General features: G+C 44.8%; 1 protein-coding gene across 22 annotated transcripts in view; it reads right to left on the reverse strand.

Annotated features, from left to right (window-relative positions):
* The window catches only part of picalma (phosphatidylinositol binding clathrin assembly protein a), a 161,830-nt gene that overhangs the window by 119,714 nt on the left and 22,461 nt on the right, over nt 1-19,655 (reverse strand). For 21 of the 22 annotated variants that reach the window (XM_038818477.1, XM_038818483.1, XM_038818481.1 and 18 more), the window contains exons 2-4: nt 8,142-8,284; nt 7,211-7,286; nt 840-942 (exon numbers count right to left, since the gene is read on the reverse strand). In XM_038818477.1, the coding sequence (XP_038674405.1) occupies nt 840-942; nt 7,211-7,286; nt 8,142-8,284 (322 nt within the window). The remainder of the gene's footprint in view (nt 1-839; nt 943-7,210; nt 7,287-8,141; nt 8,285-19,655) is intronic. The other variant, XM_038818475.1, reaches the window with a different exon arrangement.

Genomic DNA, 19,655 nt, shown 5'->3' on the forward strand with positions numbered 1-19,655 from the left:
TTTGTTCCTTGGTATTCATTTAAGTTAGTTGATCCAGGAACGTGCCTACAGACTGATTTCACCAGTCCCTAGGGTGGGATTTGGGAGAGAAAAATTTTAAAATGGCAGAGGTATTAATCCTGATCACTCACAAGGAATCCACTAGAACTTTGGCAAAACAACCTACTCATTGGCTATACCATTAACTCTTATCTGTCAGAGTCATATTCCAGGTTCTGGGCTGCTACTAACTGCTGCCACATTCTTCTAACCACAACTGAATCGTCATTGGGATGTTATAGTCACCGAAGAACTACAAAAGTACCATTCTCCTTTCTTTACACATGCCCAAAAAGAGGAATTCATTGTGGCTGAAGGCAGGATCTTCAAGGTCCTCAAATAAAATAACTGGCATGGGTACCCTTGAATCTTCCAATCAAAATATTCAAGATTGTCTCAAAATGTTCAAAAGCATAACACAATACTGCACTTTTGATTTAGGTGAAAATTGAACCAGCTGCACTTCCCACTACGTCAAATTGCTTGCTGATAATCAACATGACAAACGGCCACGTGGATGAGGTCCAAAGGTAGGAACAAAGCATCAGTCACTACCTTCATGAAAAGGAAACCATTTTTTTGCTGTCCACCGTGATATAAATCTACTTCTGAATTGGGATTATCAAAATATAGGCAAATGTGTAGAAGATTTGCAGTTGACATAGTTCAATATGGATCTTCAGCAGGTGCAACAACTCAAATATCAACTCTCATTGAGTTACACCTACCTATGTAAATAATACAAAGGAAAATCAATATTTGGAAATATCAGATTACTGTCAATTGGTAGTTGTCCTTACCCTCTTTTAACCTTTGTGAAGTCAAAAGCAACCTGTCTGTAGGAGACAGCCTTTTCATTTAGGTATCTACTGTAGCGCCGGATGAAAGTAGACATATCATATCCTTAAACACAAAATATCAATGTTACAAAATAAATGACAATGGAAAACAAGCATTTACTAATTTTGGTCATAAAAAATTACAAAGTTGTGTAGTTTATAAACAATTGCAAAAGAACTATATGCAGTTGTCTTCCGTGAGCGGAAAGACCAGATTCCAAGAAATAAAGAATGCAGTGATATTAATCGATTATTTTCTTTAGGCATCATGGTTCCATTAACCAAACAAAGTTATTTTTCCATATACTAAAGGCAAATCAGCTTAAAGCAGTATTGTGGCTGTAGGATGATTCAGCATCTTAGAAGCCGTAGAAATATTACAGCATAGAAAAAGAGGCCATTCAGCCCTTCATGCATGCACCGGCTGAAAAGACTAGTTGCCCATACTCATGACACCTTCCAACACCCGGTCTGTAGCCTTGTAGGGTACAGCATTTCATTTGTAGATCCAGGTACCTTGTAATAATGTGAGCATTAATACCTCGACCACCAACCCAGGCAGCAAATTCCAGACACCTACCACCGTCAGGGTGAAAACATTTTTCCTAATATTATCTCTAATCCTTCTACCTCACCTTTGTGTCCCCTGGTAATTGGCCTCTCTGTCAGGGAAAACAAGTCTTCCCTGTTGACATTATCTAGGCTGCTCAATTTTTTTTTAAACTTCAATCAAGTCACCTTTAAGCCTCTTTGGTTCTATGGAAAACAGCCCAGCTTACCCAATCTTTACTCATAGCTGCAATTTTCAAGCCCTGGTTTGAATTCATGACTTTCTTTTCCCAATCTACATAGTTTCTCCCTGTAATTCACCCTCAGATCTTTAGATAAGGAGGAGGCCAACAACAAAACTTGATTTAGCCTGCGATTTCCCTTTCCATTTGCAACCCAAATGCCACACTGAAAAGCTGGTCTTTTTTGCCATACTATGGAACAGGTAACAAGATCAGTGCATACAGAGAGAGAGTCATAATAGTAATTACTTATCTCAAACATATTTGGAGAGGAACATGGGAACAGGAGTAGGGTATTTAGCCCCTCACTCCTGTTCGGTCATTCATTCAGTGAGAGCATGGCTGATCTACTACCCAATTTCATAAAGGTAATAGTTCATTTGGGGCACATTAACTGTAATGCCATTCCATTCACTGCTACGCTCCAAGAAATTAAATATTAAAAAGTATAAACAAATATCCAGGACCCTTGGTTTGGTAATTGTATCTGATCTACATTGGGCATAAGATTGCTAGAAAAGCTGGCAGAAGTATAAAATACTTAGAAAAGCTTCCCTTAAAGCCTGTACCTGCCCACTGGTTTAATATTGCAACCATTCCCAGTAGGCTCTATAGTAAAAGTGCCTCCTCTCCCTTGACTCAATACGATCTAACGCCAAGGAGATAGGAATGTAACTTTCTGCAGCAACAATGTGGCCAGGCCATCTGTCGGTCCTCCACTTAGAAGAACTGCTTGTACTTCTATTGGATTTTTTGATCATCAATGCATTCACAAATGACTTTCAGCACTTTAGCTGCCTTAAATCAAAGTAACAAATTATATTTTCCGTGACTACAATCGTAGTGCATCATCCATCTTTCTCTTTGCAATGTCTGACAGTCAACCGCAATATCCTCCAACACCACCTCGTGTTATTCAGTTTGTTGCAACTTTAATTGCTTGGTTCCAGCCTTATTTATTTGACTGTAACCCACAGTGGCTTATCTTCCACCCCGACACTATTACGTCTAGTGCCCAAAGAATCAATCCTTGGATCCATCTCTTCATCTATAAACTGCCCCTGGATGGCATCATGTGACGCAATATCATTATAACATCATTGCTGCATTGTCAAACTGGTTGCCTGACATTCAGGACGTGAATTAACAAGAAAAGATCTGAGTAGCGTATCAGGCAATACTTCCCGGGTGCTTCCTGATAGCTGAGTCAGCAAGACCGCGGCCTGTACTTAATGGCACAGTGCCGGAAACGATCCCCCACGAGATTCATGGCGGAAAGGCTGTTCCGCCAGCTGATTCGCCTGGACTGTGCCCAGCAGCTCCCCAGGGAGCGACTCACACTGGAACACATTCCAGTCAGCCATCACTTAGACCTGCTCCACGCTTTAGAATGCCGACCTGGTCAGGCCGCTGGACACCGTGGAGGCAAGACAGGACACCCGGATCCCCAGAGGGGTTGAGAGGACCAGCCACAGGGCTGCCAATGCTACCTGGGAGGCAGTGGCATTCAGTTCGTCCAGCATGACCAGGAAGGCAACCCTGACCTCCAGCAATCCCCCTGCGCTCTCCCCCACTTCTGGACTTGTGGGAGGAAACCGGAGCACGCGGAGGAAACCCACGCAGACACGGGGAGAACGTGCAGACACCCTCTGCTTGCGGGGATATCTTGAGCGTTGAAGCCCAGCTCTGGATTGGTTAATGGCTGCTATCTCTGTGAGTTGACGCCTTCCAGGGTTCAGGCAAAGTGTCCATGCCTCACAGTTCTTTTTAAAATAATTTTTATTGTCACAAGTAGGCTGGCATTAACACTGCAATGAGGTTACTGCGAAAAGCCCTTACTCACCATTTCAGGCACCAATTCGGGTACTCAGAGGGAGAATTCAGAATGTCCAAATTACCTAACGGCACGTCTTTCGGGACTTGTGGGAGGAAACCGGAGCACCCGGACGAATCGCTCGCAGACATCGGGAGAACATGCAGACTCTACACAGACAGTGACCAAACCCGGGAATCAAACCTGCGACCCCGGAGCTGTGAAACCACAGTGCTAACCACTGTGCTACCGCGCCTCCATTTGACTGGAATGCTGAGCAATAAAACTCAGGGCAAGTGTACCCACTAGAATGCATTTGAGAATATTTTGTTTATTAAATGGTCAACTGCAACAAAGATTTGAGAATCAACTATATAACATTCCACATATCACACTAACCATTAAACAATAAGAACGCATCATCATTCCATACTGGTACCAATACAAAACTATATCAGCTCATTTTCATTAAAAAAAACTTTTGGTATCAACTCTCGCAGGTTCCTCAACAGAACTGGAGGCTAAGCTTGACAATATGTTATCAAGTCCAGAACTGTGTCACAGAAATTATCTGTCTCGATGTGTGACTTGTTCCACATATCAGTGCCATTTCCTGTCCAGGAGCCGCAACTGTGAAAGCCCTCCCACACAGCCCAATCTCACCGGATCCAAATCCTGGCATCCATATCTTCCACTGGCACTCAAGGTGCAGTTGAACAACCTGGACTTCCAGACTGTTCCCTGTTTTTAACCCACAGTGATTTGCCAGTTACATACAGCACTCACCACACCAACAACAAAGGCATCGGTAATCTAAGAATTAATTTCTCCAACAGCGTCATCAGGTAGCCCATTTGGATCAGTGTTGTGCACCAGGTCCCGCAGCATCTTCTTGCTTCAAACTCGTTGCCTTCTAGACTTGTGCATCCCGCTGAGTCCAGTGTCCCAGGACCCGGGTATCTTAGAAAGAATTGTCCTCTCTGGCTACAGAAAAGAAAGGAAACAGCAACAACAGCCTCCAGCAGGGGCAGCAGCAAACATAACCTGCAGCTGTGAAGTGCTCACATAACTAACAATGCCAATTCCTCATTAGCAATAGCCTTCAGCTGTGAGGGTGGCAAAGTGAGCTTCAGCATATAATCATGAACAGGTCTCTGTCCTGGAGGTGTTTGGTGGGACAAACAGGCAGCAGCGGTGCTGGTTGCCCCGGTCATGGTATACACAAGTCGGGGAAGGCCTGTAGGACCCGAAATGTACACCACCGCAGCACACACACACACCACCACCACCCCCCCCCAAACCCCGAGCACTGGGGCAGCAACTCCAGAGCCCCTGGGCTGCCTGCCCATAAGCGAAAACGACTAGTCACCTCCTCAGATTCCCTCCGCAGTCATTGCACTAGATTCCCATTTTTAAACAGAGGTGCTAAACAGTGCCTGTGTGACTTCTCGCTGGGGAGCCTATTAGTTCCCCGAGGCCATTAGATGGAGCTAGCAGGCCGGTTAAATCGCCAACGGAGGGTGCCCGGCACGAATACAGATTTTGGCCACTCCTGCAACTTAACCAGCACACACAGATCCACCGGGCTGTTAAATCGCGTCCTTAATCTTTGATAAACAACTGATGTATTGTCACTAATTTCATCCCTCTCATTGTCCACTAAAATGACTGCAAAACACATCAATCGCGAATGATACTTATATAACAAGGGGCATTTAGAAAATAGCCCATGGAGCACTGTATTGAAGCGTTATACATTCAACGTGTGTGAGGATTGGTTATTTGTATTAATGACTTTAAACGCAAAAGTTCAGAACAAAGTTTGCGATGGGTTTATACAGCTTGCCGAAATTACGTAGTTAAATAACCAAAATTCTAGTGCCATATTAATTTTAACATGGCAAAATATTGTTAGAATTTATCTCCATTTGTCTGATCTTCTATTTATATGATGTTGGTAATGTAGTCTTCACTACCATAAGTATTTCCGATTTTGAACAAGCCAGAGAGCACCATCAGTTTATTGCATACCCCTCTGAAAGAAAATTCTTCTCCTTCCAAATTTAAATTTTTAATTTACATTTAACAACACAACTAAACCATCACCAACCAATACTAGAGAGGTGGATGAAATATCTAACACAATCTCCCTCTCTTTGGTTCTGATGAAGGGCCAAGCAGGCTTGAAACATTAACTCTGCTCCCTACAGACCTGACCTTTTCCAGCATCCTCGGTTCTGGGCAGCACGGTTTTTGTGGTTAGCACAGTTGCTTCATAGCTCCAGGGTCCCAGGTCCGATTCCCAGCTTGGGTCACTGTCTGTGTGGAGTCTGCACATTCTCCCATGTCTGCGTGGGTTTCCTCTGGGTGCTCCGCCCCACAGTCCAAAGATGTGCAGGTTAGGTGGATTGGCCATGCTAAATTGCCTTGTGTCCAAAAAGTTTAGGTGGGGTTACGGGGATAGGGTGGGTGCGTGGGCTTAAGTATTGGTGTTCTTTCCAAGGGCCAGTGCAGACTCGATGGGCCGAATGGCCTCCTTCTGTACTGTAAATTCTATCATTCTTGTCACCAACCAATAGATCTGATGCCCACCATTTTGCCTGAAAGTTAGGCAAGATTTAATGAATCAGCTTCATTACAAGGTCGCAACAAAAATATGTGAATGATTGAAACTTGGTTAAAATTTATCAGCACGGAAATAAAAAGGACTTGAGAACAAGCAAAATATTAGATTTACTGTGGGCCTGAACTTCCACAGAGTAGCAATCAGAGTCAGATCCTTAACTTGAAAGTTTCCCATCCAGTCTCGTCTGACCTTACGGCTCAGGATGGGTGCAAACTGCAGCGCAGAGTGCCCCTGAAACCTTCAGACAAGTGCTAGTGAACCGGACAGGAGGAGGCCCAGCTGCCATAAATCAGGTAAGTTTAAAGGTGTAGCTACTTTCAAGCCAGGGAGAAGGCCTGGAGAGGATGTTTCCACTTGTAGGAAAAACTAAAACCAGAGGACACCATCTCGGACTAAAGGGACGATCCTTTAAAACAGAGATGAGGAGGAATTTCTTCAGCCACAGGGTGGTGAATCTGTGGAACTCTTTGCCGCAGAAGGCGGTGGAGGCCAAATCACAGGGTGCCTTTAAGACAGAGATAGATAGGTCCTTGATTAACAAGGGGATCAGGAGTTATGGGGAGAAGGCAGGAAAATGGGGATGAGAAAAATATCAGCCGTGATTGAATGGCGGAGCAGACTCGATGAGCCTAGTGGCCTAATTCTGCTCCTATGTCTTATGGTAGCAATTGCCCACAGGAAGTTTGAACTTTGCAATTGTCATGCAAACTTTATCTGGGAACTTCCATGGGGGAAGCGGGGTGCATTCCCGAGGGCATCGTTGAGATGCCCCCAGTGAAATTGCCCCAGAGCTCATAAGTTAGAGCATTTGCAGAGTTAAGCACAAGTTGCAGTATTTTTAAGAATCACAATTTGACCAGGAGCCAAACTTTCTATGTTGTAAACTAACAACTGCTGCAAGACCAAAGAGCAATTAAAGATCACGCACAATTGCAATCAACCTCTCAGAACTATAATTTCTTCACTCCTTTAAAAGCCAGGCAAACGCTCAAAGAATGATAGTATTACATATTGATACATTGTCAGATATTGATATAAATAATTTTACAATAGTCAAAAAGTTGAAAGGTAACTTTCATCATAAAATTTAATTCATACTCACCTTGTAACCCACTTTTATCTAGAAAATTGTTCAGGTTGAATAAGGTGTTTCTTGAAGCTAGGTACTGGATAAAACGCTACACAGGTTAAAAAACAATTAGTTTCTGCTTGAACAACATTTCATTCCCACCCCCTTTAAAAATAATCACACATACAAATAGCTTCCTTCATTACATGTTTAAAAGATACAAAGTGGTGACACAAGTCCCAGAACTAGTATAATCTACTTCACCCAAAACGGCAATATAGTTCTGGAGATGGCAATACTGGTATGCATGCTTTGGTGCCCAAAAGGAGCTACGGCATAATAGACATGACCTTATAAATACATTTCCCTACACTTGTAATTTCACAATAGATTTCTGCACAATTGAGTGAAGTGTCAAGACAGAACATTTTTATTGCATCTAACAATCCTGAATTCAAAGCAGGATCAGCAGAGATAAAAGCAGGCATCTATGACAGTTTGGCTTAGTGGTAACAGTCATCAGACTCAGATGGTTACAGATTCAATATTTCTCCACCAAAACACATCAACTGAACACACATCTCCCTCACCATCCACAAATTAGCTAGTGACTGTCCTTCAATAGGGGGTTATGAAGTGCTTTAGAATTCCATGAAAGGTACTATATAAATGCAAACTGTTTCATACCAATATGCACCCAGCAAATAATAACATATAGTCTTACAACATATTGGCGATAAGGACAGTATTTGGAAGTGGTGGAGGGGGACATTTTCAGAACATGATGCTTCCTTCATTTGGTTAAGTCAAAAAATAATCTGAGTTTTCACTCTTACTCTGATTCATTATTCAAAACCACAACTGGAGAGCTTCTTCAAAAGGTGGTTATTAAAACAGAAACATTCACTCATACACTTTAGTTTGTCTTATACAACCCAAAATTTAAGTATTTTCTGAGACTTGCCTCATTCCCGTAAACCATCATTTGATGGGTTGTGATGAGAGATTTGAATACCACCACCCAGCTGCTGTTTGCAGTTCTTTCAAAAAGGCTGTCTGCCAGCTGAGGTATGTTTACATTCATCTCATTTGTACACTGAATCAGATCTGAAAAAGAGCACACAGTGGTTAGTGAATCGTCTCACATCTCAAAGCAAAAATTATCTTTGTAACATCAAGCCTTGTCCTTTCTACTTCACATTCAAATGGATTTTCAGCAGGTTTGTCTAATACATGCACCATGATGTCATATTATGCATTAACCTGCACCACAATTCTTGAAATGTACACTTATTTATATCGGTTAATTTCATACTTCAAGTTTTAAAAATCCTTCTAGGCTTCATTTAAGTAAAAAAAAGTAGCAGCAAACCCAATGGGGTGAGGAACAAAATGCCACCCATGATGATGTGGTCATTGCAGAAACCAATATAACACAGGAAGCTGATTCTAGCTCAGCAGCAACATTTCCAATAACTCAATTAGACATTCTCCCATATGGATTTTCTTAACACTTTGCAAAATCACCTAAACAAGCGAACTGATTTGTTATTCCTTTTCAAACACATGCACAATATATGTGGAATTACAAGATGCCAAATTGCAAACTACAGGAGTTTTACCTTCAAAAGCAAAAACTACAGCAGAACCTGGAGAAGTAAGGATAGGACAATATTTTTAAAATCAACATGACGGGGCTCTGCAAGAACAAGGGGCTCTGTTAAGCAAATTGGGATTTTACTGGGAAGCAATGTGGCATCCTTTGCTATTTTCTCTACAGTGAAAACTAGGCCATCACCAACCCCAAAAAAGTCTCATCCCATATTACAGGGCAATTCACCAGAGGTGATGACACAATGGTATACTGCCTCAACATCGACTTGCTCTGCACTGTAGGGATTCTATAACGTAGAATGCAATGTTTATTACAAAGCATGAAGCAGCATGCTGTCGACACATGAGGCGGGATTCTCTGACCCCCCCGCCAGGTGGGAGAAGCGCCGGGGGTCGGTGTGAATCCCGCCCCGCCGTCCTCCCAATTCTCCCGCCAAACCCAAAAACCAGCCCGGCGTGAGTCGCACCGCCCGCCTCGGAGAATGGCGGGGTCCAGCACGACTCAGTGGGCGCCGGGGCCGCCCAAATTTTCCGGCCCGCAATGGGCCGGAGCCCCGCCCGCCTGTAGCCGGTCCCGCCGGCGTAAATCAGAGTAGGTCCCTTACTGCTGGGACCTGACGGTGCAGGCGGGCTCCGGGGTTCCTTGGGGTGGGGGGGGGGGGGGTCTTTCCCCGGGAGGTGCCCTCACGGTGGCCTGGCCTGCGGTTGGGGCCCACCAATCCGCGGGCGGGTCTGTGCCGTGGGGGCACTATATTACTCTGCATCGGCCGTTGTGGTCCTCCGTGATGGCGGATGCGGAGACGAACCCTCCCGCACATGTGCAGGGATGATGCCAGCACGCGCTGGCACTCCCGCGCATGCGCCGACTCACGCCGGCCGGCGGAGGCCCTTTGGTATCGGTTGGCGTGACGCCAAGCCCCTATCCCGCAGGGCGCCAACCACTCCGGGGCGGGCTTAGCCCCTGATGTGCGGAGGATTCCGCACCTTTGGGGCGGCCCGACGCCGGAGTGGTTCACGCCATCCGTCCCGCCGGGTACAGGAGAATCCCGCCCATAATCCCTCAACCACAGGTCAGCTTAAAACTCCAAAGTCATGTCACATCTACTCATGAATAATGGTGTACAATGAAACAGCTAATGGGATGAGGAGTGCAGCATACACAAAAGACAAAAGGATTGCAAAGTGGAAGATCTATCTCGGCCTCCTCCTGGGGAGGTTCCCACCATGTCAGGATTCCAATCTTCAAATAATGAATATCAAATTAAAAAATTAAAAGCCCTGGATGCAGGATCGGCTATGGGCCCCCACAATGTCCAGGTTGTAGTGCTGAAGACTGTACTCCAGCAAAGCCACTGGCCAGGCTGCTCCAGTGCAGCTACAACACTGGCATCTATCTAAAAATGTGGAAAATTAACCAGGGGTTTAAATGGAACACACATTTAAGGATGGCTACAATGAAAGGACTCAACTGGGAGAAGGTGCTGGGGACTTCCGGTGGCGGCAAGTTGGAGGAAGCCGCACGTTGGAGGGCTCCCGCCTGAGAATTGATTTTTCGGAGTTTTGATGCCCCGTCCCAGGAGCTACTTTTGATTAAACAAGGGTAGGAATGCATAGAGACGAGAGATGTCCAAATCTCAAAGAAAAACAGCCGTGAAAAACTCACCTCGATGGGGAAGGAGTTGCGGAGGGTGACAGAGACCAACAAGGGTCTGCGAGCCAAAATGGAAAACCTGGAAAACAGATCCAGGCAGCAGAATCCGAGGATCGTGGGTCTGCCCGAAGGGGTGGAAGGCCCGAGGCCGACGGAGTATTTTGCAATGATGTTGGCGGAGCTATTGGGGGAGGGGGAAGATCCCTCTCGATACGAACTGGATCGGGCTCATAGGTTGTGGAGGCCTATACCAAAGGCGAGCGAGCTGCCAAGAGTAGTGACTGTTGTTTCCGTAGGTACTGCGTGAAGGAGAATGTCTTGTGCTTCAAAGCAGAAGGTACAGTGGGCTGGAGTTGGTATACGCATATACCAGGACTTCACGGTGGAGTTGGTGAGGAGGCGAGCGGCCTTCGGCCAAGTGAAGACGGCACTGGAAAGGTGTGGTGCGGCATAGTGTGTCCAGCTAAGCTGAGGGTGACCTACAATCCAATTTATTTTGAGATGGTGAAAGCGGCAGAAGTGTTTGCAAAGGCAGAAGGGCTGTGGCAGAATTGAGAAATGGGACTGAGGACTGGTCTTGTACAGGATATGGGGTTGGTAGGAGAGTATGTAGCTTTATCTTTTCACTGCATGTTGTTGTATGTACTAAATGAGTTGACGCTGTCTATTTGGACAAGGTACGAGTTGGGACTTTCCTTTGCAATGATGGTTCTTTGGGGCTTGTGGGTTTATGCTGGGGTTGTGCGTTATAGGGGATTTCTTTGTTTTCCTGGGACAGGGCGGGGTGGGGGGAGAAGAGGGGGGCCTCCACACTGGCTGGTTTAAGATGGCCAATGAACGGGAGTGAGATGGGGGGAGGGGCTGCAGCCATCAGAGCCTGGTAGAACAGGTTTTGATGAGCCTAGCCGGGGTGAAAAATTGGGGGAAGGGACCGATACTGGGTGAGTTGTTTTCGAGAAGAAGTGGAGGGGAGGAGTCTGGGTGGGGGGTGGGTCGGGGTTTACAATTCATGGGTGTCATTCTTTGTACACTTTCAGAGATTGGTATCTTTTGGAGATGTTAAACCGATGCCCAATCTGCTTGGGTGGACACAAGATCTAATGGAACCATTCACAGAACCTCCCCAGCATCACGGATAGTAATTATAGAATTTAGTGCAGAAGGAGGCCATTTGGCCCATCAAGTCTGCACTGGCCCTTGGAAAGAGCACCATACTTAAGCCCACACCTCCACCCTATCCCTGTAACCCAGTAACCCCACCTACCCTTTTTGTGTGGACACAAAGGGCAATTTATCATGGCCAATCCACCTAACCTGCACATCTTTGGACGGTGGTAGGAAACCGGTGCACCCGGAGGAAACCCACGCAGACATGGGGAGAACGTGCAGACTCCGCACAGGTAGCAACCCAAGGCGGGAATCAAACCTGGGACCGTGGAGCGACAGTGCTAACCACTGTGCTACCGTGCCGCCAATGTTCAGCCAATTTCATTAATGCCAGGTGATATCAAAAAAAGGCTGAAGGCACTGGATACGGCAACAGACACAGGCCCTGACAACATTCCAGCAATAGTACTGAAGTCATGTGCTCCAGAACTAGCCACGCCCCTAAAACTAAACTGTTCAGCACAGCTACAACACTGGCATCTACCTAACAATGTGGAAAATTGTCCACATACATCACGTCCACAAAAAGTGGGACTAATTTAACCTGGCCAATTACTGCCCCATCAAGTCTACTCGCGACCATCAGCAAAGTGATGGAAGGTGTCATTGACAGTGCTATCAAGTCGAACTTACTCAGCAATAACCTGCTCACTGGCAGTTTGTGTGCCACCAGGACCACTCCGCTCTTGACCTCATTACAACCTTGACCCAAACATGGACAAAAGAGCTGAATTTCAGAGGTGCGAGTGACTGCCCTTGACATCAAGGTAGCATTTGACCGAGTATGACATCAGGAACCCCAGGATAACTGACATCAATGGGAATCGGGGAAAAGTCTCCACTGATTGGAGTCATACTTAGCTCAAAGGATGATGGCTGTAGTTGCCAGAGATCAAGCCTCGCAGTCTGGGGACATCGCTTCAGGAGTTCCTCAGGGTAGTGTCCTAAGCCCTGCCATTTTTAGCTGCTTCATCAATGGCCTCCTAGAATCCATTATTTAAGAAGGTCACAGCATGATACTTAGAAAATTATAATGTGATCAGGCAGTCAATATGACTCTCGGAAAGGGACAGCGCGTTTAATTAACCTATTACAGGAGAGAATGCGGTGTGCAGTAAAGGCTGGATAGCAAGCCAGTGTTAGTTGGAAGCTGGAGAGTGATTGCTAGCTAGCGATGTCATGGACAAAAATACAAAAGGGAATGGAAATGGTGATGATCATGGCTAAGAAGGGTGCTGATAGTGGCACCTTAAGAGATCAGATGTATTCATGGCTGAACAAAGGTAATCACATTCTGATCCATATATTGTCAAACTATTCCTAAAATGTAGATATCAAATCCACTCAACATTACTTCGGATCCTCTGGAATCATTATGTTTGAGTTACCAATACTACTAATAATGATGCTGAGCATCTTCGGTATGTGTGCATTCAGGACCCTGACCTTCCAGTTGCTGCCATTTTAACAAAAGACCCTGCTCCCATGCCCACATGTCTGTTCTTGGCCTGCTGCAATATTCCAGTGAAATGCAACACAAACTGGAGGAATAACATCTCATCTTCCAGTTAGGCATGCTACAGCCTTCCGGCCTGAACATCGAATTTAACAACTTCAGATGATCAGCTCTACCCCACCTTGACCCATGTGGTAGTCACCACTGTTGTATTGTGTATACTGCATACGAGGGTATTACAGTAAGACCCCTGTATGACAAGTACGGGGGTAAATCCCTGCCTGCTGGCTCCACCCAGTAGGCAGAGTATAAATGTGTGGGCTCTCCGAGCTGCAGCCATTTCAGCAGCAGCTGCGGGAGGGTCCACATCTCTGCATATAAATCCTTGTTACTCTCTACTCTTGTCTCGTCGTAATCAATAGTGCATCAACCCATTTGTTTTCATTTCATTTTAACTGTCTTTTACCATTTCTTTCTTTATATACATTTAATTCACCCCCCCCCCAATCTTATCCATCTTTCCTTCACCTTTCTCCTCTTTGCTTCTCCCTTCCCCTCCTCCCACATCTACAGTTCATCCTCTGATGTTAGTTTCCCTGCTGTTTGACCTTTCACATCTTTTGTCCTCTCTGGGGACTGCCATTAGCACTCTTTCCCCTTGGTTTCTGTGGTCATTAGCATCCGGTTTCCCTGGGTTTCTGTGGTTATGACTCCTCTTTCATTCTTACTCCACAGTATAAATATTTCCCACTTTCTCTGTCTGTTAGCTTTGACAAAGCGTCATCGGACTCGAAACGTTAGCTCTTTTCTCTCCCTACAGATGCTGCCAAACTTGCTGAGATTTTCCAGCATTTTCTCTTTCGCTACTAATGATGATAATGGAGACCAGTACCAACAATGATGATAATGGAGACTAAGAAGATCCATATGATGTTGTATTTCACCAGGCTATTGGGAAGAATTGTTTCGTGATTCAGGCAATAATTTTGGAGGACTGCAATGTGAATTGTTGTTAAACTTGTTATGGCATATATTTATATTGTGTTGGATGAACGTATATAGTTTGTAATATTATAAAATTACAGAATTTATTTGCATTCTTTAGTGTTATTTGCTTTTACTTTATTCCAACAAAATGATCTTTTCGGGCTCAAATCAAGCATGATGCCAATCCCTCAAAAATATTACCCATGTCAATCAACCGTATGATTTTTGGCCTAAATAAAACTGCAAACTCAACTGTCACACGAATATCTATGTCACCAATATAAAGGAAACTCCCACTTCACAGTAATTGTACTTTAAAGTAGTTCACTGTATGTTAAGTGTTTTAGGGAGGCCTTAAGAGTTATGATAAGACTCTTACATATTTATAAGCTTTTTGCTTTTGAAACATAAATCCACTTCAAATGACTAAATTCACAGACTTTTAGGTAATTAGACTGTGCCTTCAAATATTGAAAATAGCTTTCCTCAATTGGCTGAGCTGATCTTAATTAGTTTTCAACTGTATCATGACCGTACCAGCTTCATGCACCAGTTTCTAGTGGATTCAGTGGCAAAAATAAGTATTCACTGAGACACACAAGCAACATGGATGAAATTCAATATATCCAGGAGCCAAACTGTGCAGTGAACAGGTTCAAAAACAGTTCTCGTGAAAACACCAGGTCAACAAGACGACAAAATTCACGGTACATGGGCAACCAAACAAAATTGAAGCGGATATAATTTTCAAATGGAAAACCATGATGAATATCATGTTCCCTGCATATCCATTACAACAGTTGGATGGCTTGACGTTATGAATTGAGAATGTATGGAATAGATGGCTATGTGAAGAATGCATCTTAGTGTGGGACATATTCAGATTCCACTTAACCAATGAGATCAAGAGGAACCCATGAACAGAAAACCCTCACTGGTACTTAGAACAAAAGAATGACGGGTCAGGTTCAGCCAGAAAACTGGCATGTTTCAAACAGGCAAGTTGCTAGAAAAGATCTTCCCACACATTGCCATTTTCTGAAGAGGGGTGTGTTTTGTGCCATCATTGGCATTGGAGGGGCCTAATCACACCAGCAAGCCCACCCTGTGAGAGATCAGGGTGCCCTGATCTTTCCTCCTCCTGCCCTCCACTCCTCACTGGGTATGAACCGATTACGTCTGCTGGGAGGGCCCAGGAACATTGCAACTGTTTGGTGCACAGCATAAATTCCATTTCAGCTCTCCTGGTATTTTCCTGACATAGCAGGATTTACACTGGACACAACGTGGCCAGAAAAATCAACCCCCATGTCTCCCAATCTGTAGTGATTTTAACTAACCTTAGAGCTTTGGCAGATTTCTTTCTGGCCTCTAACAATCCAATTTTGTCTCAGCCCTGTGACTTGACTGTACAGGAATCTGTTCCGGTTCCCAGTTTCCTCTGTTTAACTCCAGACTTCAACTCAATTTCTCTAGTTTCTTTAACTAACAGGACTCCATACTTTCAACATCTGTTTTCTTAACCATTACTCCATAGTGTGGCTTTTCTCCCAGCAAGGCTGAACAAATCTTCCTTCTTTGGCTAACTGCTTCCAGCAGAGATAGATAGATAGCGAAATACAGCACAGAACAGGCCCATCGGCCCACGATGTTGTGCCGAACTTTTGTCCTAGGTTAATCATAGAATTTTGGACACTAAGGGCAATTTATCATGACCAATCCACCCAACCTGCACATCTTTGGACTGTGGGAGGAAACCGGAGTACCCGGAGGAAACCCACGCACACACGGAGAGGATGTGCAGACTCCACACAGGCAGTGACCCAAGTCGAAATCGAACTTGGGACCCTGGAGCTGTGAAGCAATTGTGCTATCCACAATGCTACCATGCTGCCCTTAAGAAGAAATTAATCTACACTCCATTATTTTGCCCTAATCCATGTACCTATCCAATAGCCGCTTGAAGGTCCCTAACGTTTCCGACTACTTCCACAGGCAGTGCATTCCATGCCCCCACTACTCTCTGGGTAAAGAACCTACCTCTGACATCCCCCCCTATATCTTCCACCATTTACCTTAAATTTATGTCCCCTTGTAATGGTTTGTTCCACCCGGGGAAAAAGTCTCTGACTGTCTATCTATTCCCCTGATCATCTTATAAACCTCTATCAAGTCACCCCTCATCCTTCTCCGTTCGAATGAAAAAAGGCCGAACAACCTCAACCTTTCCTCGTAAGACCTACTCTCCATTCCAGGCAACATCCTGGTAAATCTCCTTTGCACCTTTTCCAAAGCTTCCACATCCTTCCTAAAATGAGGTGACCAGAACTGCACACAGTACTCCAAATGTGGCCTTACCAAGGTTTTGTACAGCTGCATCATCACCTCACGGCTCTTAAATTCAATCCCTCTGCTAATGAACGCTAGCACACCATAGGCCTTCTTCACAGCTCTATCCACTTGAGTGGCAATTTTCAAAGATCTATGAACATAGACCCCAAGATCTCTCTGCTCCTCTACATTGCCAAGAACCCTACCGTTAACCCTGTATTCGCATTCATTTGTCCTTCCAAAATGGACAACCTCACACTTGTCAGGGTTAAACTCCATCTGCCACTTCTCAGCACAGATCTGCATCCTATGATGTCTCTTTGAAGCCGACAACAGCCCTCCTCACTATCCACAACTCCACCAATCTTCGTATCGTCTGCAAATTTACTGACCCACCCTTCAACTCCCTCATCCAAGTCGTTAATGAAAATCACAAACAGCAGAGGACCCAGAACTGATCCCTGCGGTATGCCACTGGTAACTGGGCTCCAGGCTGAATATTTGCCATCCACCATCACTCTCTGACTTCTATCAGTTAGCCAGTTTGTTATCCAACTGGCCAAATTTCCCACTATCCCATGCCTCCTTACTTTCTGCATAAGCCTACCATGGGGAAACTTATCAAATGCCTTACTAAAATCCATGTACACTACATCCACTGCTTTACCTTCATCCACATGCTTAGTCACCTCCTCAAAGAAGTCAATAAGACTTATGAGGCAAGACCTACCCCTCACAAATTTGTGCTGACTATCCCTAATCAAGCAGTGTCTTTCCAGATGCTCAGAAATCCTATCCCTCAGTACCCTTTCCATTATTTTGCCTACCACCGAAGTAAGACTAACTGGCCTGTAGTTCCCAGGGTTATCCCTATACCCTTTTTTGAACAGGGGCACAACATTCGCCACTCTCCAATCCTCTGGTACCACCCCTGTTGACAGCGAGGACGAAAAGATCATTGCCAACGGCTCTGCAATTTAATTTCTTGCTTCCCATAGAATCCTTGGATATATCCCGTCAGGCCCGGGGGACTTGTCTATCCTCAAGTTTTTCAAAACGCGCAACACATCTTCCTTCCTAACAAGTATCTCCTCGAGCTTACCAGTCTGTTTCACACTGTTCTCTCCAACAATACGGCCCCTCTCATTTGTAAATACTGAAGAAAAATACTTGTTCAAGACCTCTCCTATCTCTTCAGACTCAATACACAATCTCCGCTACTGTCCTTAATCGGACCTACCCTCGCTCTCGTCATTCTCATATTTCTCACATATGTGTAAAAGGCCTTAGGGTTTTCCTTGATTCTACCCGCCAAAGATTTTTCATGCCCTCTCTTAGCTCTCCTAATCCCTTTCTTTAGTTCTCTCCTGGCTATCTTGTATCCCTCCAGCGCCCTGTCTGAACCTTGTTTCCTCAGCCTTACGCAAGTCTCCTAACAAGACATTCAACCTCTCTTGTCAACCATGGTTCCCTCACTCGACCATCTCTTCCCTGCCTGACAGGGACATACATATCAAAAACACGCAGTACCTGTTCCTTGAACAAGTTCCATATTTCACTTGTGTCCTTCCCTGACAGCCTATGTTCTCAACTTATGCACTTCATTTCTTGTCTGACAGCATTGTATTTACCCTTCCCCCAATTGTAAACCTTGCCCTGTTGCACGCACCTATCCCTCTCCATTACTAAAGTGAAAGTCACAGAATTGTGGTCACTACCTCCAAAATGCTCCCCCACTAACAAATCTATCACCTGCCCTGATTCATTACCGAGTACCAAATCCAATATGGCCTCCCCTCTGGTCGGAAAATCTACATACTGTGTTAGAAAAGCTTCCTGGACACACTGCACAAACACTACCCCATCCAAACTATTTGATCTAAAGAGTTTCCACTCAATGTTTGGGAAGTTGAAGTCACCCATGACTACTACCCTGTGACTTCTGCACCTTTCCAAAATCTGTTTCCCAATCCGTTCCTCCACATGGAGGAGATGCAAGAGCTGCCTGCTCTCTCTATACCTTTCTCTAACTGCAATCAAATTAGCTAAACAAAAACTTAAAGCTTTTCTACCTTGCAAGGCCCCAGTTGCTAAGAAACCACTGCTGGTTTATTTACTCTTCACGCCATAGCCCTATCCAAGCACAATATAATCACAGATGGAATGGAAACCAACCCCCAAACAAACAAATACCTTTGTCCAGCATGAATCTAACTGTAGGTTTCACCCTTCCAGGCACAGAAACATCAAATGAAACACACTAACTATACTTTACTTCTAATGTTTACCAATAGAAATATAAATTCCTTAAAACTACCTTTATGCAAAATATCCAACACAATGAAAGAGGGAAGATGATGATTTGTTGGAGGGATGGTTTTGTAAGGGAAAGTGCCACATCTGATCCAGAGTAGGATTCTTTACGATGATGCTGTAGCCAAAGAGACTCAATGAATTTGGTGAACTCTGTTGGGTGCCAAAGCCAATGAATTTGACAGTTTTAAAACATTTTGATTGTGGTTAAATATATCTTTGTACAATTAATTCATTTAATAAACCATACATTAAATTTAACATTAGGGGCCTCACGGTAGCATGGTGGTTAGCATCAATGCTTCACAGCTCCAGGGTCCCAGGTTCGATTCCCGGCTGGGTCACTGTCTGTGTGGAGTCTGCACGTCCTCCCCGTGTGTGCGTGGGTTTCCTCCGGGTGCTCCGGTTTCCTCCCACAGTCCAAAGATGTGAGGGTTAGGTGGATTGGCCATGCTAAATTGCCCGTAGTGTAAGGTTAATGGGGGGATTGTTGGGTTACGGGTATACGGGTTACGTGGGTTTAAGTAGGGTGATCATTGCTCGGCACAACATCGAGGGCCGAAGGGCCTGTTCTGTGCTGTACTGTTCTATTCTATTCTATTCTATTCCAATGTTTTTTCCCACATTTCACTCACACCCGTATTTAATTGATCCCCCATATCAGTTGGTAGGTTTATACGATCTAGGTTAGGTTTCATGGAGCAAAGTGGGTAGAGGCACAGAAAGGTTTAGGAAGAGAATTCCAGAGCTTGGGGTCTCTGCAACAGAAAGCAATGGAGGAGCAATTAATGTCAGGGCCACTAAGAGGCCAGAATTGGAGGAGCTCAGATGTCTCAGAATGTCGAGCTGGAGGGGGTTAGGGAGATAGCAAGTCCACAGAGACAAAAATAGGAATGAGAATTTTGAAATCAAGGCATCGCCCAAATAGGAGTCGGTGCAGATCAGCCAGCAGAGGGGTG

This window comes from Scyliorhinus canicula, chromosome 14, assembly GCF_902713615.1.
Source record: "Scyliorhinus canicula chromosome 14, sScyCan1.1, whole genome shotgun sequence".
Lineage (NCBI taxonomy): Eukaryota > Metazoa > Chordata > Chondrichthyes > Carcharhiniformes > Scyliorhinidae > Scyliorhinus > Scyliorhinus canicula.